Source organism: Molothrus aeneus, chromosome 1 (assembly GCF_037042795.1).
Source record: "Molothrus aeneus isolate 106 chromosome 1, BPBGC_Maene_1.0, whole genome shotgun sequence".
NCBI classification, from domain to species: domain Eukaryota; kingdom Metazoa; phylum Chordata; class Aves; order Passeriformes; family Icteridae; genus Molothrus; species Molothrus aeneus.
Window position 1 is genome coordinate 43486373 of NC_089646.1, and position 25002 is coordinate 43511374.

Sequence of the window (25002 nt, forward strand, 5' to 3'; positions counted from 1 at the left end):
GTGCCATTTCTATCATTTATTTCTGCCTTGGAAGCTTTCTTTAATGATAGTCAAATGCATATTTATTGCTGGGATCTTTAAAAATTAAATCTGAAATGTTCAGTTCTGTGATACAATCTGAGTATTTGTCCACTATTTTAACACATGCAGAAGCCTTTTGTGCCATTCCTTGAATGTCTGACAGCTGGGGTTTGAAAATATTGTCAGCTCTTTGAGGAAATCCAGAGCTCAGGACTGAAGGATTATTCTAACTCTTCAGCTATTCCCATCCACTCATAGTTTTTTCTCTACTAGCAGTACAAAGTGACCCAATACCAGATCAGTTAAACATGTAGGAATAAAGGAGCCTATTTCAGTAGCACTATAGTGTCTTTTCTCTATCCCTGCTTTTTACATTTTTTTTTCCCATTTGGCATAAAGTTATAGGTGAATAAGAAAGAGCATGATAGCACAGTAATCACAAGCATCGCTCCTTGGAGCTTTGGGGGTTTTTTATGCAGGCAATATAAACTACCTTGCATGAAAATGTTTTGGAACAGGGATACCTGAGAATCTGTGAGTCAGATCCTCAAACAGGTGTGAATGTATTACAGCAAGGCAGGTAAAGGAAGACAAAATGGATTCATTAGCTATGCACTAAATCTTTTCAGTTTTAGTCTGTTAGGTGAGGTCAGGATGACACCTGGCCCAATAGGATGTGCTTCTGACTTTCCCCCAAAGGACAGGTTCTGTGGTATCATTGCATTTATGCCATTACAATATATTTCATCGAATGCTCAGTACACAGCAAAGTTGCACACAGTGCTATAGAGTTTCTTTTCTATTTTAGTCAGAGCGTTTCCAGAAGGTATACTCTGGCATTTACTTATCTATAACCTGCCTTTGTACCTGGTGAGATTTGGGTGTTTTGACCTAAAAGATGCCTGCTTAAACCATCCATAAATTGAGAATGAGAAAAATGTAGTGCTACCTGATCCTTGCTTGGAAGTCTAGTACGTTCAGTTTCTCATGCATAGAATAATTACCAGATTGGCAGTAATTGCTACTCTTGGGCAGGCTCAAAACAAAGAGCACACATTAAGTTGGCATGGAAACAGAACTAGCCCCCTGAGCTCTACTCTGTTTTCTCCAAAGTACTGTGACTTATTCATTAGCCACGGTGCTTTGTTCATTCTGGCGTGAGTGGCATGGAGGGAGCCTCCAGTGCAGCTGCCCCGTGCTATACCTTGTTCTGTGAAAGAAAACCAGTGACATCGGTCTCCATGGCTCAGCTTGACATTTATTATAACTCAATTCAATGAAAATTATAGAAAAGTATATTTGTTCTGTTTTGATCTTACTTGTAGAGCTTCTTAGATACTTTCCCCAAATCAAAATCTTATGGGTAATATAAACATTCTCAGCTAAGACTGGTTTCAAACAAAAATGCCTTAATGAACCTTGGATTTAATTTTGTAGTACAAATTTTACTTCAATAATATATAGTTTTCACAAAGCAGTGTACTTTTAAAATTGCATCATTTTAATGTATTATAAGGCAGAACTCCTTGTACTTTTCCCCCAGACAATTATTTATGTCTCTTGACTGCGGTCTCAGCTGGGATGTGAGTACACATATGCTAAGGAAATCTGAGCAAAAGGAATAACTAAAGCAGTCAATGCCTGTTCACGTTATCAGCTCTAGATGCTAAGCTGTTTTAGATAATTTACTGGTGTGTTTGATACTCTGATATTTAAATAGAAACTGCAGCTTGGAAACTCCATATGTACTTAATTTGTTAAATTGTTGAATTTCTCATGAACTTCATTAGACTGACCTTCCAAAATGCAAAATTGGGTTAACAAAATTTTTTTCAGCATTTTCCAGCAGCAGTACTTCAGCAAATCTTTTATGATGTGTTTTTGTTTTCCTTTTTTTAGACAAAAAATCAAGGGTAAATTAATTGTAGGACATTGAGGCCACTCTTCTTTGCTTGAAGATAAAAAGCTATGCAGTTATGTGAGGGCACATGTAGTGCATTATTCAACTGCTTTTGTTCTCCTTAGACCTTTTACAGGAATTGTCCCTGAGCTTCAGAGTATTCACTGCCATAACTCTGTAGGTGCTGCATTTATTTTACAGGGCAATGTGTTATTGTGAGAGGGGACACATTGGGACAGGGAGAAAAGATGATCGGAGCCTGCTGCACTTCATCAGTCCTCACCTGGATAGTACACAGTCCCCTGAGGCCAGCAGCCAGCTGACACATGTTTGAGCACCCCCTCAGTCCTGGGCTCTGGATGGGTTGGGGCTTCTGTCTGGAACAGTTTATTTTATAATAATGACTCATTGTTTTCGAGGTGCATGAGTAGCCTCAGCCACAGCCCATCTGGCTGCCATGCAATGGGGTACCCAGCAAGAGTTTTTCTTTTCTTCCTCTTCCCTGCTGCAAGCAACCAGGGGGAAGCTGCTGAGCATTTGGAGTTGCAAAGGGGAAGCAGCTGCTGAGAGTCCCAAGTTCCCAGAAGAGTTTCTCTCTGGGCTGCAGTAGGGTGGCAGATGGAGAACTGAACCCATATTCCCTTCCCTAGTGTACGAGATGATTCAGACATTTCAATTAAAAAAATTGCAGGACATTGTCAGGGAACACATTTTTGATAGATGACAAAACAGATTTGCTTTGTTTTAACACACTCACTTTGGAATGTTGTAACTTAGAACCAGAAATTACTGTAAACTTATCTCAGAAGCATGTGAATATATAGATCTGCAAGGACAGAATCTGCTTATTTTGTAGCAGCACTATGAAGCACTGTAGTGTTGGGAACAGAAAAACAAGAAATGCTGAAGACATAAAATGGTGAGAGTCAACAGTGCAGAGGAATACAGGGATGATGATGGAAAATTATGGTACTGGTACCATTGTACAGGCAAAATAGTTTCTTGTATATGGCACATAAAGCTTCTGATTTTATGTAGAATATATAATGTAAAAATAATGATTTACGGCTAGTAAGCTGTCCTGATGTAATTAGTCACTAGAATGTAATCAGAGTCACAGTCCCTTTGCTCTGGGGTTAGCTACCTCAATACATTGCTTACCATTAATGTGTGTGCATTCTTGTAGATGAAATTAATTTATTTTATAAACTGGATAAACAATCAGTTGACAACCACTTGTATTTTTTTGGGCAAAAATAATGGGTGTCCTGGAAGTCTCAAAATCCTCTTTCATTGTGTTGTTGTACAACTGGTATTTCTTAGCATCTGGATTACAGTTTTCAAGTAGTCCTTTTCTGGAGATATTTTCTGGTTTATTGGCACTCCCTGCTGTGTGTCCTATTGTTCCATTCCCAGTGCTACTTCAAGATCAATTGTTGTTTTTATGAAGTATCACAATAACACAAGCTATGTATTCTTGAGGCTTTAAATCTGCTTTGTTTCTGGCAAAAGTTTGGAAGAGGGCAAAGTATCATAATTAGAGAGGCCGTATTTTAATTCTTAAGAGAACAACATGGTTGCTTTGATGCTGACGTGATTATTATAACATAATAAATGAGTGTCACTTGAGTGTGCAATGTTTGACTGGAGTGGAAATGCTTTTCTCAAATTTATTAACTTAGTCAGACCGGTTGGGGCAGATTAATTTTACCTACCTAAGTGTCTATGTCATAGCCAGTCAATGTAGGCCCTCATCATAAATCTTTGCAGAGAAACAGTGTTTCTACAACATGATCCATCCCTTCCAAAGGTAGACAACCAGATGTCAGAGATAATTACACTAAACAGGTGTGTTTTCCTTTGTGTTGCCTGTAAATGTTTGGGGTCACCTGCTCAAGTCGGGTGACATGAAGGAAGAACAGTTGGAAACTTTGGCAATCTTGTGTAACACTAAAAGAAAACAACAAAGTGAGACTGGTTGATAGCATTTTGATCCTCACTTGTGTATGCTTTTGGAGCTGGGAGATTTCAGGATTCACATGCATATGTTGATTTTACAGATCTACATGACAGGATGCCTGAAGGCCTAAGGAAGTGGGGTCCTGTACTATGATGGAGATAGCATTTTGAAAACTTACTTTAAATGTAAAAATATGTTGTGATATTTTTCAGGGTGGAGACCTAGACTTTAAAATTCAAGAGTACAGAGATTCTGGGAAGATGTTCGCTCAAAGTCAAGTAATAGACTGGTTTATACAGCTGTTACTCGGAGTCAACTATATGCATGAAAGGTACAATCATTTGATATGAGAGCATTTAGCTTGGGAGGGGAGTGAATGGACTTACTGACTAGTTGGAAGTATTCAAACAGAAATGAAAGTTCTGTTCACCAAACATCGTTAATTTATGTCAGATACTTCAAGTGTAATTAATTATCTACCCTGCAGGATCATTGTGCATTACCTGTTTTAGCAGGACAATAGTAAATGTCTTCCAGCATTTAGACACGCTTTTTTTCAGAGCCAAATGGAAAATGGAACACAGTAGAAATAGTTCAATATTCTTAGAAGAAAATGGATTAAAGGTTGAAACAAAGTCATCTTTTTAAAGGGGAGTCAAGAAGCCTGTCCTGCACGTATTTAATGTGAAGCATCCAATAGATAGAAGCTTGATGGACTTCCAGTAAAATCAGTGGAGTTACATACAGGCATTCTTTGAGATGTTACTTTTACCAGCACATCAAAGATGAACTTCAGAAATTACTGCAGGTCATCCAAGTATGAGGAGATCACACATGGTTGGAGCAGGGGTAGTGTATATAGATGAATATCCACTGGTCATCTCCATGAGTTTAGCTTTTGCCTGCAGTGTGATTTAGCTGGCTGACTGCAGTGATGGAAAGATTTCCCTTATTGCCAGTGTGTTGAACATGTAGAATGCCTGTCTGGTCCCTTTCTGCATCATCTTTTGCAAAGATTGGGAAAAATTTTCTTGCCTGAATTTTAGGTGCAACCAAGCAATAGGTAGAGAGGTCACCTGTTGTCAAGAGCAACCGTTCCTGAGCTGAACTGAAGTTAAGTGTGTGGGAGGCGTTTGACCTAAACTGATGGATGCCTAATGAGTTTTTTGCCTGTGTCAGACTGTAGAGGGAAAAGGGCAGAGTGAATTGCTGTCCAAGATGCAAGAGCATTTTTGCTCCTAAATGCCAATTTATCTAGGCCTTATACATGAAATGCTGCCCTGCCAGTGATGGGAGGACACAAAAAAAACTCTCTTGGGATGGTGTGCTCTTCAGCATTCACCTCAGGCCAAAAGGACAGAGGGAAATGGACATAAAAATCCTGACAGTTTAACTAAACTAGCAGTGTGATTTAGTTTCTTTTTCTCCTTTGAACTTCAATTTATCAAATTTCATTAAAATTTTGGTCCCCTTTTGGCAAAATCCTTGCTTTAACATGCATGTTTAGAAGATGCATTGTGCAGAATAATTAAAACTTGACAGTTTTAATTCATATATATTTATTTGTATTTTGTGTTTTTTGGCTGTATGTATATAACATTTTCCTTATTAGTATAGAGTCAAACAGTAGCTTAAATGGAAAAGATTAGGCTTAAAAGAATTTAAAACTACCTACAGAAATCTGAAATACTAAAACATCATAACAGCCCTCTGTTTCTGTGTAGAAGAGTCATGCATGATTTCTTCTCTACTGACATGGAAAAAAGCTCTAATATAAGTTTGAATTATGTTCTAATGCAAAAAAAGCTTTTCCCTAGAATTAGAGGCTTAAAGTCTTTACAGCCTGTGGGTTGGTCCTTCCCCATGCCATTCCTAAGAAAACTCAGATTCTGTGGATGTGAGGTTTTTTTTTTTTTTTCCCAGAGCAGCAAAAATTATTACTTATGGTTTTAAACATAGACTATTCACTTATCCTTCTTGCACAACTTTAGTTCCAGACTTTTTGAAAACTCTTATGCTAGAAACTTAATGTATTTTTTTTTAAATTTGAAACTTAAAAACAAAGTTATCTAGAAATAAGCAGATTTAATCCTTACCTGTCTTTGATATAAAGAAAGGGAGAAGTAAGAGAGATAACACAGTTCAGTGGTCTTATCTCCATGGAGACCTTTAGCATGAAACCATCCTGTAGTGTCTCGTTGTACACATAGCCCGTTGCATGTCAGTACACAAAATGAATCCCACAGCAATCAGGCAATGAGGCCATTGATTAATTTAACCTCAATTTGAATAAGGCTGACCATTGTGTTACCCATCATTTTGCTAACCTTTATGAAAAATTTATGAACATAGATTTTTATAAGGTTACTCTTTATGCAAATAGCAGATAATACAGGGTTCAGACTTACACAGAGCCTCTTACTCTTCTGCAGACCTCTTCAGGCAGAGGAAGAGAAATTAATTGTGCATGATTTCACAGCAGTGATGTACTTCAGTTTTCCTCAGCTTCACTTGCAGCTCATTCTATTGCAGGCAAAGTTTCATTCAAGGAGGCTGCCCACTGCTCAGGGCTTGCCCTGTTCTTCTGTGACTTTGGGCCAGCAAGCAGGAACTCTGCAGAACATAGATATGGGTATATTTACAGTCCAGATTTGAAACTGTCCTCAAGTGTTAATTTCTACCCAAAATAACTACTCAATCAACACTTCACTGTCCATCAAGTAAAGTTTTGCTGGAGCCCAGTTAATTCATGTTGCCTTTATAGGTCTGTCTTTTCCTCCAATAAAAACGTTGATCTCTTTCTTTAACTGGATTTACAGTGCAGGCTTGATATTAATATCTTTCTAGTATTAAAGAATTCTTTCCAGGTAAGATTTCAGCTGGTACCTTGTTTATCTTCAGACATATCATAGCAGAATAAGTTGCATTGAAGTGAGCGATATCATCATGGAAAGTTGAAAAAAATAATCCTAAATATTTGTCATATTAATATATGGAAGCATCTTATAATTTTTGGTAATGCAAATGAAATACATAACATTTTCATCAATATGTTGCAAGATTAGAGTAGCATTACATTATAATTCAAACTTATGTGACCCAAACATCTTTTTTCATCTCCTTTTCAAATAATATGCTACCGAAAGCTTTCTGGACCATTCTTTTACTTCAATATACCTGTTATTAAAATAATATATATTGAGGAAAGTTTCAGGTTCAAAAAGGCTGTGGTTATATTTCTACAAAGAAATACTATTAAAAGAAGGTTGAAATCCACCAATTCTCAGCAACAATGTGCAAGAATAATTTAACTCAGTGAAAGAAAATTCTTTTAAAGACTTTGTGTGATGAATGGTAAGGAAGTCCTTATGAATCTCAATTAACACAGCAAGATTTCTGTAAAAGTGTGTGTATGTATATATATAGACATATATATACATACTTATGAAAGATTAATAAATATCACCTTAGTTTAATTTCCTTACCGATGTGTTGTATGAGTGCATGTGTATTGTTCACAGAAGTTGTCAAATAGAGAACAAATTATTTATAAACAATATTTTATAAATATGGGTGGAGGAATATTGAATAAAAGTTTCATTTTTCCCAATGTGCAAACCTTTTTCTAATGAAAGGTATTACTTGCAGGACAAAAAAAATGAAAGAAAAAGAAGTGAAAAAAGTTTACTATAAGAAACATGAAGAACTCTTTTCCTTCACCCATAAAATAGAAATTTTTTGTTTTTCATGCCCAGTCTCTGTACATACTGCAATGAAGCCTAGTATTATTTTTCATGTTTTTTTTCTATTTGTGAACTGAGTGTATTAAATTGCATATTTTTTTTCTCCTCTTGCAAAAAATATTTTCATATGAGTTGTGGACAAAATTGGGTATTCAAATTGTGCTCTAGAATGCATATGTTCTAATCTTGGAAATAATTGCATTATGTCAATGCCCAAGACTTTTATAATTCAAATTTGAGATAATACTTGAGGATTGCTCAAAAATTTGAAATTGAGTACCATATTTGGTTCTTCTGCCCTCAAAAATCTTAGAGCAATCAGTTTCTTTCTTTACATGATCCAAATGGCTGAATGACTACTGTATTTGCATTAGCAAATACAGTTTCTGTAGCCAGTATGTACCAAGTGCTATTCTAACCTCCTCCTGAGCAAAGCTGATGACTAATTCTGTGTGTTAGTAATAATTTCAAAAGTGGATGAATTCCAGTGTAGGTGAGGTTATAGGCAGCAATGCTTTTGGAAGCTTTATTAACAAGAATTAATTTAGAATATGTTTTGTATACCACATACAAGAGAGATACTTTGTTTTCCTAAGGGGCTGCAGAATTACTGTTATACATGTAGACTTATAAAAATTAAGAATGTTCTGTATATCCTTACATGGTGTGTAGCTTATAATGTTTTTTTTCAAACTCTGATGGAAAAATAAGTCTGTAAAAGCTAATTGTTCTGCTCCTTTTCCTTTTCATCTTGTCTTTGTAAAGTTCTTTCATCTTCCACACTGTTAGTGTAAAAAATTGAACTGCTAGCTTAGGCTATATTCATATTTGCCTTTGAAGTAATAGGTTTGCTCTGTAGGAGTCTTCCCTTAGCTTTGAGAAGCTCTTATTGCTGTTTCTCTCATCCGCTATTCTCTTGTGAGGCATCTCATTCTCCTGGCAGAAAATAAGATGTAATGCTCTTAAGATGAGTCAGGTAGGAAGACTTGCCTGACTCCCTTCCTCTGCTGCTCATGCTATGTCTGTGTCTGTATTCTTCAGCTGGGATCCCCAGGTATATTTTTATTATCCTGCTTAGGCTCTCACCCTGCATAGGGGTGCCTGTGAATGCACCTCTGTGAAGCTCCTTAATGCCATTGTCCATGGGCTGTCACTGGCAGAGTTAGACTCTAGCAGGCTGGCCAGCTAGAGGGCTGGCCTTTCTAAAAAGGGCTGAAGTATTTAACTTCATGAAATACTTAATACATGGCTCTGAATTATTCCAGTTGGGTGAGGTTGAATTTCCTTTTCTATTCCAGATGGATACTTCACAGGGATTTGAAAGCCAAGAATATATTTTTGAAAGATAATCTTCTTAAAATTGGTGAGATTTCCATACTTTTTAAAGATATATTTTCATGTGATAGAACAGTCCAGCAGACATTTTGTCAATAAGGAGATTTAAAGAACATCATGTAAAGAACATCAATAGCATTTTGATTTGTAGTCAAACATTTATTTGACAGTCAGACACAGGAGAGGCAGTGAAATCTCTAGCCTTGAGAATGCTTCAAGCTTGGCTGGACCTGGACCTGAGCAGCCCCATTCAGCTTTGAGCCAGGAGTTTGAATCAGATGACCTTGTGAAGCCTCTTCAAACCCACATTGTTCTGTGATATTATGCTTCTGTGCTGTTTTTATTTTGAAGAATTACAGAAAATAGTTTTTCGCATCGTTTTTAAAAACTAGCAGATTTTTCTAGATGTACAGTCACTTTATCATGTGTGACAATAAACAAAAAATTATATGAATACATATATGTTTATATTATTAGATTATTGTTTCTACTGATATTTTTAGGAGACTTTGGAGTTTCTTGTCTTTTGATGGGTTCATGTGATCTTGCAACTACTTTTACTGGGACACCATACTACATGAGTCCAGAAGTACTGAAGCACCAGGGATATAATACAAAATCTGACATTTGGTGAGTAGCCATGCTATTTTGGTTGGATTAGGCATTTATCTCCTCTAAAACTATTTCAGGACATTAGGAACAAATGTTGCAATCTGAAGCCTTGCCCTTTGTGTTAAGAAGCATGTAGTTGGCTTTTATTCCAGGTTATCTGAGACTTTAAAGGAGAATAAGATTCAGGTCCAGTCTCTGATGTGATAGAGGATGATTGTAGACAAAGTTCAGGTTTTCCTAGGGAGGGGGAAATCTCTTTTTTTCTTGAATTGAGATAGATGAATTGAAAGAAGCAACTTTCTGTGAAACTTTAGATGGATGAGCAAAGAGTGATTCTGGCTGAGAGGATAGCAGAAGGACCTTCTTAGGAACTAAATTTAAGAACATTAGCTAATGTTAAAAGCAAGAAAGTATTTGGAAGTGGAGCTAAAATGAGAATAACTGTGGTGTTAGAGCAAAAACAAAAAGGCACTCTGTTTTAGAAGAGGCTCAAAGGTAGAAAGAAAAGTGTTAGTCCTGCATTTAGATGGCACAAATTCTTGAGATCAGGACTTCTGAGGTGATGATTAAAGGGTCAAGTTTGGGAGCTGAGGTCTGTTGAAAGACTTTTGGAAACTTCTAGGTGTGTGGGTACTCTTCCAATTCTTCTAAGGCGAAGAATGATTTTTTTGGAATTGGAATTGGATTGGATTTTTGGAAAATATTTGGCTTGTTTATATATGTGTTCTAAAGCATCCCATGTTTTAAGATTACAGTTAAAAGTGCTGAGTTTTTAAATTTTGTTATAGTAATTTATTTAAGGGGTTTTGTTTCGTTTTGTTGTTGTTTTTTTTTCTGTAGGTATGTGTATCAGAAGATTAATTTTTTTAATAAATATTTCAAACCAGGAAAGTTCCTTCATAAAACATTTGGCCCCTGAAATATAGTTAAATTGCTTGATAATTTACTCTAGCTTTATCTCAGTTCTGCCTTTTCAAAATATATTTGTGGCTGCAGGATATAATTCTAAAAGTAGAGAACAGCCATCTATATTTTCAAGTGGTAGCAACCATTTTTCACAGTTGACATATTCAGTCCACTCAACGGATATGTCAGGAATCTCATCTCATGGCCTTTGTAGCTGACTGCTATAGATTTGGTGTCAGATTCTCTCTTGTTCATCTGTAGCAAATATCAGGTAGTACATGTAGTCAATAAAAATATATTGGGAGAAGATTTCAAATTAATAGACAGGGAAGCCTGCCTTTTGTGCTCTTCTACTGTAAGGAATAATTTATTTTATTGCAGTGCAAATAGAAAATAAAATACATTTTCTATTTGTGGTTACTAGTGTCAATCCATATAGGTCATCCAAGGTGTACAGAGTAAGCATAATCAGAGTTTGTTCCAATACTTTTATAAATTCTGTGTTGATCACACTTTCAAAATTTACAAAAACACAGAAAAAAGCCCCCCATCCCAAACCCAGTAGCTACCAGCTTTCTGCTATACTTTCTGCCTTCTGTGATCTTTCCAAAGCATTACCAAGAGCACTCACATGAGGATGAAACTGCCTTCAGCAGGAGCTTCTTGGCTCTCACTGTGGGGGCGGTAAGGAGGAGTTGTGCCCTGACTCAGTACTTCCCCAGCCCACAAACCCCTTTTTTATTGAGTCAGGAAACTCTTCTGATCAGGACTTGTGTTTGATTGATACTCTCATCTTTTAATCTTTGAATAATGATTCTATTTGACTATTTTTCCACTGTCCCCATTTAACAGGAGCCAAAAGACAAGAGGGCACTGAGCTCACAGGGGAGCCCACCCTGAAGGCTCCAGGTGGGATTAAGTCCTTGGGCCACTGTGCAGGAGGTTCTGATTCTCAAGAAGAATCAAAGACTCATAGAATGCTTTGGGTTGAAAGGGCTCTTAAAGATCATCTCATTCCAACTCTCCTGCTGTGGGCAGGGACACCTTCCACTAGATGAGGTTGCTCAAAGCCCCATCCAGCCTGGCCTTGAACTCTCTCTCAGTTTGAAGTTGTTACCCCTTGTCCTATGATTACATGCCTTTGTAAAATATCTCTCTCTGGCCCTCTATCACTTCATGTGCTGCAAGGTGCTCAAAGGTCTCCCTAGAGCCTTCTCTTCTCCAGACTGAACAACGCCAACTCTCTCAGCCTGAATCCATGGAAGGGGGGTTCCGGCCCTCAGATCATCTTTGTGTACCTCCTCTGGACTTGCTTCAACAGGTCTGCATCCTTCTCATCTTGAGGGCCCAGAGCTGGATGCTGTACTCCATGTGGGGTCTCCGAATAGTGGAATAGAGGGAAGAATCTCCTTCCTCAGCCTGTTGGTCACACTCTTGTGATGCAGCCCAGGATGGGGTTGGCTTTCTGGGCTCTCAGCATACATTGCCAAGTCATGTTGAGCTCTTTATCAAGCAACATCCTCCAAGTCCTCCTCAGGCTTGCTTTTCCATTCTCTGCCCAGTCTGTGTTTGTGACCTAAGTGCAGGACCTTGCAATTTGCCTTGTTCTCCATAAGGCTGGCACAAGCTCACCTCTCAAGTCTGCCAAGCTCCCTCTGGATGACAGCCCTTCCTTCCAGCATGTTGACCATACCACACAGCTTGTCAGCAAACTTGCTGAAGATACGCTCAGTCCCTCTGTCCATGTTGCTGACAGAGATATTAAATAGCACTGCTTGTTGACCCCTGAGGACTTTCAAAGAGTTGCCCAAGTCTTTTATATGTAGATGAATTGACATTCTCTTTTCAGACTTGTCTTCCTGATCTCCAGCAGGACTCAAAAATTCACACACAAAAATTTAGACTTATGAGTGTTCCCATGTTAAAGGTAAGATAATGTAAAATACCTTCTGCAAAAGACAATTAGTGCTATCTCACCTTGTTATCATGATCCTCTCACTGTTCACTTCAGTTCATTGGAAAGACCTTAATTTCTGCTGCATTACTGATGTGCTCTAAAGAGACACTGTACTTTTCAGGTTCAATGAAATGTTCTGCAACTGGCTTTTCAAAACTGGCTTGAATATTCACAGTGCAGCAGCTGGTGCAAGAAGTATTGTCCTTTATAGCCCAAGGTCAATAGATGGGGGAAAAGCTTCATGTTTTACAGTTTTTCCCCATGGAAGTTCTGCAGTTGGTCTCAGAGAAGTGGTAGCATTTATGTTTTTCTTCAGTTGAAATGTCAGGGCTGTAGTTCTTTGTTATTCCACGCTTTATGTCAAATCTAAATTCACAGGAGGCAAATTAAACTTGGCTCCCATGTTTTCCCCAGTATCCCTGAGCCTGGACTGGCTGGGCCATGAGAGAAAACCTTTGCAGATGACACAGTTTGGGGTTTCCTCCTTTCCAGACAAGAAGCTTCTTCAGGGAGCAAATCTCAGCTGGGCAGTTCCCCACCACTTCTCCCTGTGGGTGCTTCCTCTGCTCCGGCAGATGGAGCAGAGTCAGAGCGGTGCCGGCAGCTGAGCCGAGACAGAGAGAGCCCCAGAGGCCAGGCTGGGCCAGGGCTCAGTCACTGCTGTGTGTGTGTGTCAATGACTTAGAGGTTTACAAGCTATCTAATACTTATATAGACACACAAATAAATTAATTGCAAATAATTTTAAGACCATTCACTGGTAGCCCAGCCCAGCGTGACCCCAAGGCGCTGCTGTGCCACTGTCCCAGTGTCCCTCACACGCCCTGTGGTGACACTGCTGTTGTTGGGGCTCAGCCAGCATTGCCGTGCCTCCAGTGCTGTGGCAGAGACAAAGAGATGTTCCAGTCACATGTAAATCCATTGTACTCCATCTTCTATCAAGTACTGTCAGAGTTTGGCAGATGATTTGTCTGTTGTGTTTGGGTAAATTGGGCTGCCCACACCACAGATCTTGAGGCTTTCATTTTATTGTGCTTGCTTGTCTGTGCTATTCCCCCATGTTGTCTTTTTCTTTAATATTAACAATCAAAAAATGGAGCAATATGAAGGCTGAGGGGATGGGGCTCAAGAAGACAGCACAGGGAGTTCTCATTTAAGGGCTGATGAGTGAGTATTGAGGAAATTAAATTCAGAGACATATTCCTTACAGACTCTGAAGCCAACGAATTCTTAAAACCTTCTGATATGATCAGACAAAGAAATATAAGCCTTAGAGGTATATGCATTTATATTATCTGACTTTTAAAGTTGGATTTAAAGCTAACTTGCATCTTATAATCTTTGAAGAATTGTAATGTTTTACCAAAGATCAGAAGATATTAAAAGGATGACAATATTTACGTAAGCAACTTAAACCTCGAAAAAACCTCAGGGTGGTTTCTCCTAAGAGGGAGGAGTTAGAGGTCTGTCAGTTGAGACTGGGGAGAACACACTGAAGCCTGTCCAGATGCTCCATTTTATGATGTAATTGAGCATAAGTAGCTTCAACATGAACTTGTCATGCTGCAATTTTGCTGAAATTATGTGCTCTTCGGGAACTTTGTCAAACCCATTCGTGAAGATAGGGAGTTGTCAAAGTAAATGTGCTGGCTGGCTGGTTTAATGACCATTTTAGGATTTTATAACATTGGCACTTATGCAGGCTAAAATGATAAAAGTAATTAAATTATATGTTTGGATCATGTATGGATTACTTATGGGAATTGGGAAGCAATTTCCTCCTGCTCCTCACAAGGTGCTTCAAGCAGAAATGTAGAAACACAACTGAGAAATGCAGTTTTGAGCCAAAAGCTTGCCTATTATTTCTTTGGGTGTTTGCAGCTCAGCAGCTCTCTTGGGAAGAAATAGCCTTGTTCAGGAACCCAGGGCAGCATTTCTCAGCTTAGGAGATATTTATTTAATTTCGAGGATTTTGGTCCTGCAGAAAGAAACTTTATTCTTTTTCCTTCATTTTTCTTTACTTTTTTCCCCAGTTTTTTTCTTTCATGGAACAGATGGGATTTTCCCTGGATAGCCTGTTCATAGCCCTGGCTGCAGCAGAATGCCCTGGGCATTCTTTTAATCTTTTTCCACCTCAGGTGTAGTCAGAGTACTAAGCTAGATGAATAAATCAGCTTCCCTGATGTGTCAAATCCTATGTTCCTAATGGCTCATTAAACAATTTCTAGCTGCCAGAATCAAGCAGCTTCCAAAACATATTGATTCTGCAAAAAGAAGTTATAGTACAGTCTGTCAGGTTGGGATTTTCCTTCTTTTTTTCTTCTCTCTGGCTGATTTCCATTTTTATTTGATGCTTTCAGATGCTGTGTACATAGGGGTTTTTTTTGTTGTTGTTCTTTTTGCTTTAAGTATTTTCTCATGTAGTAATTATCTTGTTTCAGAGTCTGAACATACATCATAAATACAAATTATCATCTGTGTCTTACTGTTTATTGATTTTGTAAGTTTGAAGGCTGTTTGACAGCCTTTGACAGTTAAATCTTTAAAAAACCTAGGCAAGCATTTATTTACCTCCATAGCTGTTCTTTAGCTGGTTCTTAGCAAAAATGCTCTGCTAATGGTTTTCACATACTTGCTTGAAAAGTACCACTGAGTAGAGCCCCCTCAATTTGCACTGGATGTAGAGCCTGAGTTTCAGTTTTAAAAATATTTGCTTTTGTTCTTTTATTGCCAGATGGACCAAAACAACTCCTCTTGTTTAACCAAAATGAATAATTGAAACTTTATTCATTATTTGTTTTCAAAGATTTTTATACTGCTTTCCTGACAGCCATTCACCCATACATATTTCTTATAATCATACTTTATTGTCTTACTTCTTCTGGAATCACAGATTAAATTATAAACACCACAATCAAATACAAAGATATTTAGGCTGGAGCCTTGGTCTGTATCTGGCTCTCACCAGAATTTTGTATGACCTTGATCAAGTCAGTCAAGACCAAGTCAGTGAAGTGATCAAGTTTGTCAAGTCAATCATTGATCAAGTCAGCACCCCTGACTGGAGAAAGACCTGAGCATCCTCCAAGGCCTGCAAAACTCAACTCCCCTATTTTTTAAAAAATGTTCATCAGACAGAACTCAGCTGAAGTGCAAACTGTTATGAATAGTCATTATATAAAATTATTATGTGAATGTTTATTTTAAAATGTTCAGCTTGGTGACCTTTTGTGGTGGCCATTAGGACTGGTGAATAATACATACTATTCCCACTTGTTTGTTCTTCAAGGTCTCTGGGATGCATTTTGTATGAGATGTGCTGTTTGAACCATGCATTTACTGGACAGAATTTTTTGTCTGTTGTGTTAAAAATTGTGGAAGGTGAAACACCTTCTCTTCCTGACAGATATCCAAGCAAACTGAATGCTGTGCTATGCAGGTATGTTATTTTCTTGTTTAGCAGGTTTTTCAGTAGTTTGGACAATTGCTTAATTATTATATTTGGTTTTTAATGTTTCAGCATGTTAAGTAAGAATCCTTCATTGAGACCAGCAGCAGCAGAGATCCTAAAATCCCCTTATATTGATGAACAACTACAGGTATGTAAGAAAAAGCAGTAGCTGTACACTTGCCATTTGAGTATGTATTTTGCAAAAGCAAAATGGAGGCAGGGAAAACATGGTGAGAAAAAAGAATTTGATAGCTCTTGATGGGAGCATTAATCCAGGGGACTTTCAGAGCTATAGTACAAATATGACTGGGGAATGAAGCCCTCATCACTTGATATGCTGAAAGTATCCCCTCTTAAATGTTATGAGCAATAAGAAAACCAGACATTTATGCATAAAAAAATGTAGATCACTTGGGCCTGGGTACATATCTCTGAACTGTTCTGGATACTCATAGTTTTAATGAAAACCAATGCCTTCTGCTCTTTTTGCCCTGGCTTCACTGCCTGTATTATTTGGCTTTTGAGAAGGTGGGGAAGGAAACTGCTTGGTCAGTTTTTATATTAGGATGGTATTAGGTAATACTGAGGTACTTAGTAACTTATTATTACTAAGTAATACTTAGTATTACTTAGGTAATAGCTGAGGATTCTGAATAACTTTAACATCAAGTCTTGATGCCCCTTCTGTTTTATTCCCCTGCAGAAAATACAGTACAAGTTCACAAACATGACTGTGAAAGACAAGGCGCTTAACTGTCAGAAAGAATCTGCTCCTATTTTTGGTGCTGTGTAAGTATTTTAAACAGCTTTATGGGCAGTAGTATATGAAATGACAGTGTTGCCAAATAATGTCATTAACTTGTGTCTGTTATCACTTATGTCAATCTCATAGTGCTTTATGTTTAGACAAATCTATTCCCTAGAAATACAAGAGCAACCACTCCCATTAAGGAGGTGCATAATTAAAATTTAGGGAGTAAAACAAGATTTGCAGATGGAATATTTTTATTATGTGACTGTGTAAATTGCACGTGCATGTGCATATGTTGATGTTAATTTAGTACTAACTGGTATGTAAATGACATTTGTGCTGAAATTTTGGAGGTTTAAGCTGTCATTTTAGTTAGGTCATCATCATTTACAGTGCTGCTGTTTCTGTACCTCCTAAAAATGGAATGTGAAAGCTATGTTTCCTAAATGACACCGGACTGAAAGCATGCACACTTAAACTAATATTAAGCTAATGCCTCTGTAGGATACAGTTATTTTTGTCTTGTAACTTCAGTGAGAAATCAAGAGTAGTGATGTTTCTTGGCTCTTACAGCAGCACTGTCTTCACACATGATCTCTCTCTTAGGCACTGAATATATATTGAATTAAATAATTGCATTAAATGACAATGGTGCAATGTTTAAAGCAAATTCTAACACAGATGTTTTCATTTTGCGTGTGTAAATTAGCTCTGCAGTTTCATGGGCAACTCGCCCTCCCCTTTGCTCCCCATCCCTGAGCTTTCTGTACAGGTTTTGTTCTGTTGGGAGCTAGCAAGAGCAAAACCTGAAGTTTGTGATCCTGTGAGGAAGCAATGAGCATCCCTGTTCCTTGTTTCCTTTAAATAATTGTCAAGATTTTAACAGCTCTCTGATATTTGTTTTGAATTATTAGGTAACAGCAAAATAAGAATTCTTTTAGTAAAGATTAAAACAATCCAGAACTGGCAGTGCCTTTGAGGCAATAGGATTTTCACCTCTTATTTTGTGATCTCTGCTCTTGTACAGGACCCACAGTTTTGCAGCTATGATCACTTTGCAGATGCTGCCAATTCTGCAGCTTGCAAGCCTCCCTTCAGGAGAGATGACCATCTTCAGCTTTTCCAAACAAAGTGTAGTTTGCTGTCAGTGGTAGGAAGAAAGCAGATACAGACAGTTGAAATCAGCATAGCAAAACCTTTTATACATCATTTCACACAGTTTAACTGCTGTCAGTGTGTCTGTAGGCTCTCATCTCTACAAATTGTGTTTTGAGTTTCTACTTGTCACTTCTATCCTTAATGTCTCTTGTTGACAGATGAGTCTCTGTTTTTTTGTGAGGCCAAAGTTGTCCATTTTGGTACAAATAGGTACCTTTGGTATAAATAATTCATTGAACTTTGCAAGCCTTGATGTAAAATAAAATAATAAATATATATATTCAAGTTAATTCAATTAACTGCGAGAGGATTCCTTCCTTTTCAAATTACATATAGTTAACTGTAGAGATGTTCCTTAGAGATATACTGTAAATACTTTTGGGGCACTGAAATGTTTCCCAGATATTATGCCATTAATATATTAATTATATCCATATTAATATATTGTATGCATATTAATATAATTATATCAATATTAATTATGATATATAGTCCGTATTTAATGCTTGTTGAAACATAGATTATGAAAAATCTTCAAGAAACTTTTAATTCTTCCCTTCTCTTGTGAATACTATTTCAGATTCTCTATATGCACCAAAACTATTTTATCTGCTTTGGGGAAGCAGTATTGTTACTTGCAGAATATATATCCAGACTTCAAATATCCTCATTCTTCTAGAGGAGACTGATAAAACCACTTTGTATTTTTGTAAAATATGTACTGCATTCTATACATGACCATTGTCATTAGCTTGAATGTATTGAGTCTCATCACCTTTCAAATGGACACCATTTTCTGACAGAGCTAGCATGTGGGAAGGACATTTATATAAATCCCAGAATCTGTAAGTATACTTTTTCAAAATCAAATTTGTAGTCTCTAAGAGGAAGAGCAAGTAGTTCTAACTACAAACATCATGCTCTTATGCTACTGTTAGAAGGAAAGAGAAAATCTGTTTCTGTGCAGAGGTTTGGAGTTCCTATAAATCGTGAAGCAATGAATGTCAATTTATCTTGAGGTTTTAAAATTCAGGGCATCAATTAGAGAAAAAATCCTAGGAGAAGCTTTACTGTAACTTATCCTCACTTGTACTACAGTGTGATTATTTTTGCCCAAGTGTTTGGAATATGCAAGAACTCATAATCTTATAATGACTCTCATTGTACTTATGAGAGCATCAGCTGCCAGTATTGTCATTGGTAAGTAAAATGCCAACTAATCCCTGCAATCCCAGATCTAAACAGGTAAGCCAAATGAACTAAAAATACATGAAAAATGACAGAGAGCAGAAAAGGGGAGGAGAAAAAAATTAAACATAGTCAGTTCCCCACATCAGCTGTCTTGCAGCAATACTCTAGTCCCAGTGAGTGTACAAACATTTGCTTGCTGTGGTGTTCTCCTCAACCATTACCACTTTATGTTTACTTTTTTCTCACCAGGAATGCTTTTTGCCATGCAAAGCAAAAAGGTTGAGTCAAGTTTCTTCTAGTAAAGGCCTCTCATGGCTTATTTTAATCTATTCTCATTCAAGTAATAAATTTTAAATATTTAAGTGAGTATAAGGCTGTACAAGTTCAGTTTCAACTTGAATGAAAAATTGCTTTTTTCCCCATGAGATTATTTTAATTTAAATTAGGTTTTTTTACAGGAGACAAGAAATGCATCTACATTATTCATACTTGAAGAGTTAGTTCCATTCTTATGAATAATTGAAGTCTTCTTGTCTTTGTCCTTAATCTTTCATATTTCACACTAATATTCATATCTTTGCACTATTTGAAAAACATAATGAATCTTCTCTGCTCATTTATTAAAATCCTGATTTCAAAATGATAGTCCAGAAGGAGTGTTACAATTTGTATGGTTACAAACCTGGCCTCTTAGATTATCAGAAGTGAATTTATCTCATAAGAGCATAAACAGTAATTTGAAGTGAATACTTGGCATTATAAATATGTGGTGTAATATATATTGTGTAAGTGAAAGGAGACTGCCAAGGCATTTCAAACTAGGGTGTAATTTTTGTTTTAATTACTGTAGGATGTGAGATAAAAATCTGAGATTAGTATCTTTTTTCTGATAAAGGAATAGTATTGCCCTCCTTGGTTGATAAATACAGCTGAAATACATAAGTCAATAATTCATGCTCAGCTTTCAGAGATGGTCTATGGAGACCATTTTACCTGTGAACTCTTATTATTGATTAGGACCAGAAATTCAAGAGGAGAACATTATAATTATATCTGTCATTAAGGACACATAAATATTATCATTTATTCCAGACAGCTTGTAACAATCAATGTAAAATGTACAAGCCATATTACGGCTCTCATTTAATGACTGCCTTTGTACTCGGAATATGCCCAATAATGAAGCTTGAGAGGGTAAATATTTCACTGTGCTTCAATATCTGTTCTTTTAAGGAGATGAATCTGCCTTTTTCCATCCTCACCTGAAATGAATCACCCTCTTCACAAATCCAAGTTTAAATATTTCAATTTAAAGAGGCATTTGCTTTCCAAACCAAAGTCTATTTAGTCTGCTATAGTTCCAGAGACTTTCTAATTATTCCATTTGAAATGTCACTGTGTTTCAATATCCAGTCAAAATACTGAATATTTACATTTTTATGTGAAGATGGGTTTGCTTGCATTCAATTTCAGGCAGAAGAAAGTTCATTTGCAAACTCTGCAGGAACTTTCTGAAGTTCAGAAAATGACACCGCGGGAACGAATGCGGCTGAGGAAGTTAAATGCTGCAGATGAGAAGGCAAAGAAGTTGAAGTAAGTTGTGCCCTAACCATGCAATTTTGCCCACCCAGCAGTCTAATGGGAGAGTTAGAATTGTCAAGGTAGAAATAAAGATAGTATGGGTCTTCGGCTACTCAAAGTCAATGAGTATTTTGAGTGTTAAAAAAATCACACTGATTATTTATGTAGGAAGAAACTTAGAACATTAGCCCAAAACTGTTGCTTCAAATACCATGGTTCTGGTCAAATAAGTATGTGAAAGATTTTCAAATACGTTACAGTAGGAGGCATTTTTTAAATGACTGTTGATGTTAAGAATTGCACAGTCTCAGGAGTCAGACATTTAGTTGCAATCCAGCTTTTGTCAATTGTTTTGGCCTCAGTGGTTTTCCAGTAGCAGTTAATAGCTCAGAGGATAGATAGTCTTGTCAAATAATCAAATGGGGATAATGGACATGTTGTAAAGTGTTTATGATTGATGGGTTTTTTCAGTAAGTATGGTATAATAAAATGTTTGGGAAGAGACTAGGTACAGTTTCTGATGAAATATGAGAAACAACTGGAAGGCTTTGTTTGGGGTTTTTTAACAAAAACCAGAATACACTGTTTTGATGACACATTTGAAGCAAAGAACTAAGACCTTCATGTCCTTTTGGAAAGTATGTCTGAAGAGCACTTGTGTCTGACTGGCACAAGTGATAAAATTGATTCTCATTTAAAAAAACCCTCTTCTTGAACTGAAACCACTGTATAAAAAGTATTAAATTTAACACCTCTTCTGCATGGTGCTTTCAGTAATATGGAAAGCCAATTCTTGTACTAATATGAAATTTGTAAATAGGAAGTTGTAGCAGACTCCATAGAGCTTGGAAAAGCTCCATGGAGGATGGAAACTTAGCAGTAGGAACTGCTGAGTCAGGATGAGACAGCAAAATAAGTTCCTGTCTCTGACCTCCCGCCCCTTAGCCTTATCTTTGTAACCTCATAGGCCACTATACCTAACCCTTACTATTGGACAAGTTTGGATCCCCCTATACCCTATAAAAAGGGGCTGGTTTAGCCCATTCGACAGAAGAAGAGCTGTCGCTGGGACCCTTCACAGACTCCCCCAATAAACATCGCTGTGGAACGCCAGGACCTCTCCTTCTCCTCTCTCGCGTCTGCTGAAGCCTCAGCCAAGGGCACCCTAGCAAGCAAGCAAAGAGCTGAGATCCTAAGAGAGCTGATATCACTAAAGAGCTGACAATCACCCAGCTTGCTAAGGGGTAGCCTGCGGCGATGACCACGAGCTAACTGGGCATTCGGGCTCCTGTCTCCCAGAGGGACTGGGCTCCCGGACCATCCTTGCACCGCTCAATAATAAGGCCAAGATCGAGGCTTTATTATAGGAAGTCTGTCTCTTTCACTTTTTAAAAATTAATGGAAATCAGAAAATAATACTAATTGCAAGATTGTTCTAGTTTGGTTTTCAATTTCATTGCTTTCTCACATTTTGATGTTTTCTGATGATATTTTCATATTTTTTCTTTCCCCCAAAACCAAAATGAAATATATTTGTTTTGTAATATGAAGGCAACATTAATATTCAGACCTTGTTCTCAGTCATGAATCTTTAAAATGGATCAACATTGAGCTCTAGATCATTAACAGCTGACTGGCTGAAAATGTTGGAAGCAATGCAAAAATGATACCTTCTCAAACTGGAGATCTGCTCCCAGCAGTGCAAATCCAGAGATGGGTGGGAAGGGAATGTATTAATGGAAGTTGGAAAGACTGCTTAATGTAGCACCTGTCTTAAGTGGCTCCACACAGAAACCCACAGTTACCAACTGGCCCCCAGAGGAAGAGTTCATAGCACACAAATGTTGCGTGCCTGTCTACAGCTGAAAGGTTCCTGCACTACCTGGTGGAATAAAGCCAAAAGTATTTAAGACCGTTGGAAGAACTAGAAATGACGAATAATTTACTATTTCTTAATTATGTCATGCAAGTTGTGAAGGTAAAATATAATAGAGTTTGGAAATAAGGTCTGAAATCGCCTTTTGTGTTCATTATAAAACCTGAGTAGATGCCATGAATATTTGGCAACATGAAAATCTCAGTATAGAATTTGTTTTCCCATGTCTGCTTCTAGAAGATCCCTTTGTGCATGCCCTGATATCACATTCTTAATACAAGAGTTCTGCATTTACAGGCAGCTGGCAGAAGAAAAATATCAAGAAAATATCAAAAGAATGCAAGAATTCAGGTCCCGTAATTTTCAGCAGCTGAATGTCAATGTTCTACATGTAAGTATGGGCTGTTGTTTTGAAGGTCTCATTTTTGTGCACCCAGTATATAGCACTTTTCTGCTTCCCACGTGGTTTCTTTAGCACTAGAGACACAGGCCTGTTCTGAGACTAATAACTGGGAAGTGCATCAAAAGCTGAACTGCTTAGCTGAACCAGTTGATCTGTGATGAGGCAAAGTACATTCAATTATTCAGATATGATTCAACTAGCTCTCTATTCATTACACAGTTCTATTTTTTTCAGTTACGTTTTCTTAATTTGCCCTTAAGTCTAAATCTGCTCTCTGAAATGGTTTTACTGACTGTATGACATTGGAGTTCAAAATACATTTCTTTTCAAGATGTTTAGTTGTAATCCTTTAAACATTTTATATTTGGTGTGGCTTTGAGGGTGTGGCTTGTGAGGGTTCTTTTCATTTGGCTAAGCATATTAACACTTCAGCTGGCTTTCTAGTAAGAATGAAGCCTTGGAATGACTCCCAGAATAAGTTGTCCTTTGCTTTTAAACAATCTGCAACAGAAGATGAGCCAGTTCAATTCTAGCACCACATCCTATTGTAGAAAGGAAAGGGTCAGTTTGGAAATAGTTGGTGAATGCATCACAAAAATATTTTTTTGTGTGCTTGGTAATCTATCTTTTCTTTTGTATATCCTCTGGTTTCTGTTTTCCATAGTGTGTAGAAAAAAATATATTTTAAACCTGGTTCTTCTTATGGCTGAGTCACTACTAATCATTTACAAAAATGTTAGGATTTTATTTTAGTATTTGCCTAATACATGTCCCAGGAACTGTGTAGATCAGGACAACCATTGTGTTGTGATCGTGCTGAAAGGTCTATTCCTGTTTCTCCATGCTGTTTCATCATTTGACTTAGGAATCTGCTGAGCAGACTTCAAAACACCTCATTCATTCCCAACCAGCCACTATGGGCAACTATGTGTCCACAGGACAGGATGAACCAAGAGGGAATGGGACAAGTGAACTCGGCGTGTCTGAACTTACAGACCACGGTAAGAATTCAAAATCTAATGTTAAAATGAAAATTCCTGTCAAGAAAGATTTTTCCCTTGTAGTTCATATGCAGTGGGGAAACTGCAGCTTAAAAAGTGGTCAGATTTGTAAAGTTGTCAAAAAATGGCAGAGAGAAGGAAATTAATCTGGGTGAATGTATGTACAGCAGATGTATAGAAAGGTTACATGGCAGGAAGTCTGTTCTCCTGAAGTTTGAGTGACCTGTGAGCAGAAATAGGGGTGAGTGTACTTCCTCCAAAGGAGATGCTGTGTTAGAAGGAAGTAGCTTAAACCTTCCACATATGAAATGATTGGCATTAGAAAACCATTTCCTAACTCATCTTTCTCGTGAAAAAAGGAGTACAAGAATTCAAAGTGTTTGCACCTTTGGTACACTTTGATGTCCTTTTCTTTATCTTTAACAATGAGAAAAGCAGATGGAAACTCTTTAAACTCTGCTTGTCTATATTGTCCACAAACACTTAGCTATTGTCTAAAGAATATGAAGTACTATATAACATGTTTTTCTGTTATAGACAAAAAATAGTCAAGCTTTTTGAAAAGTGTCAGATTGTGGAAATCTTGTGGTCAATGAGGAGAATATTTTTAGGATGACATTTATATGGTTTTGTCTAAAATGTTTAAAAATTATTGTGTGAGCACTATTATGGTGAAAGATTTTTAATCAGATTAAAATCTTGCAAATACGCATCAATATACTTTAAAGTAGGAAGACTACTTTTCTCTAATAGCACTGCCTTTTAGTGTTGGTTTATGTGCATCTGTGAAAGTATAGGTCATTAAATTAATGGCATCAGAATCAGTTCACTTGTGGTGGAGGTGTTTTGGTACTTTTTAATAGCAAATGGCTATTTTTTCTTTCAATGTACCCTCATTTGTGTCTGTGTGGTTGGCTTACTGTTTCACAGCAGGAGGAGAGATGACCTGTGTAGGAGAGAACCCAGCTTCTAGAAATACATCCTGGGGGGAGGGTGGGGAAACGTGCAAAGGGAGGACTGAGAGAAAGCAGTAAACGTGGGTGAGAGCTGGGCTGGGAGGATCACACAAAGACTCCTAAATAGAAACAGAACAACATGCTTGGAAGGAAAGAGACTGATTTTTCTGCCTTTCGAGGTCATTAAGCTTTTAAACTGT

At 37.4% G+C, this 25002-nt stretch overlaps 1 protein-coding gene across 4 annotated transcripts in view; it reads left to right on the top strand.

Moving 5' to 3' along the window:
- NEK11 (NIMA related kinase 11) overlaps nucleotides 1-25002 on the top strand; it is an 83494-nt gene that overhangs the window by 18328 nt on the left and 40164 nt on the right. For 3 of the 4 annotated variants that reach the window (XM_066571738.1, XM_066571746.1, XM_066571758.1), the window contains 9 exons: nucleotides 4094-4212; nucleotides 8923-8987; nucleotides 9463-9589; nucleotides 15724-15873; nucleotides 15955-16033; nucleotides 16589-16674; nucleotides 20459-20578; nucleotides 22740-22833; nucleotides 23711-23846. In XM_066571738.1, coding sequence (XP_066427835.1) covers nucleotides 4094-4212; nucleotides 8923-8987; nucleotides 9463-9589; nucleotides 15724-15873; nucleotides 15955-16033; nucleotides 16589-16674; nucleotides 20459-20578; nucleotides 22740-22833; nucleotides 23711-23846 — 976 coding nt within the window. The remainder of the gene's footprint in view (nucleotides 1-4093; nucleotides 4213-8922; nucleotides 8988-9462; nucleotides 9590-15723; nucleotides 15874-15954; nucleotides 16034-16588; nucleotides 16675-20458; nucleotides 20579-22739; nucleotides 22834-23710; nucleotides 23847-25002) is intronic. The other variant, XM_066571753.1, reaches the window with a different exon arrangement.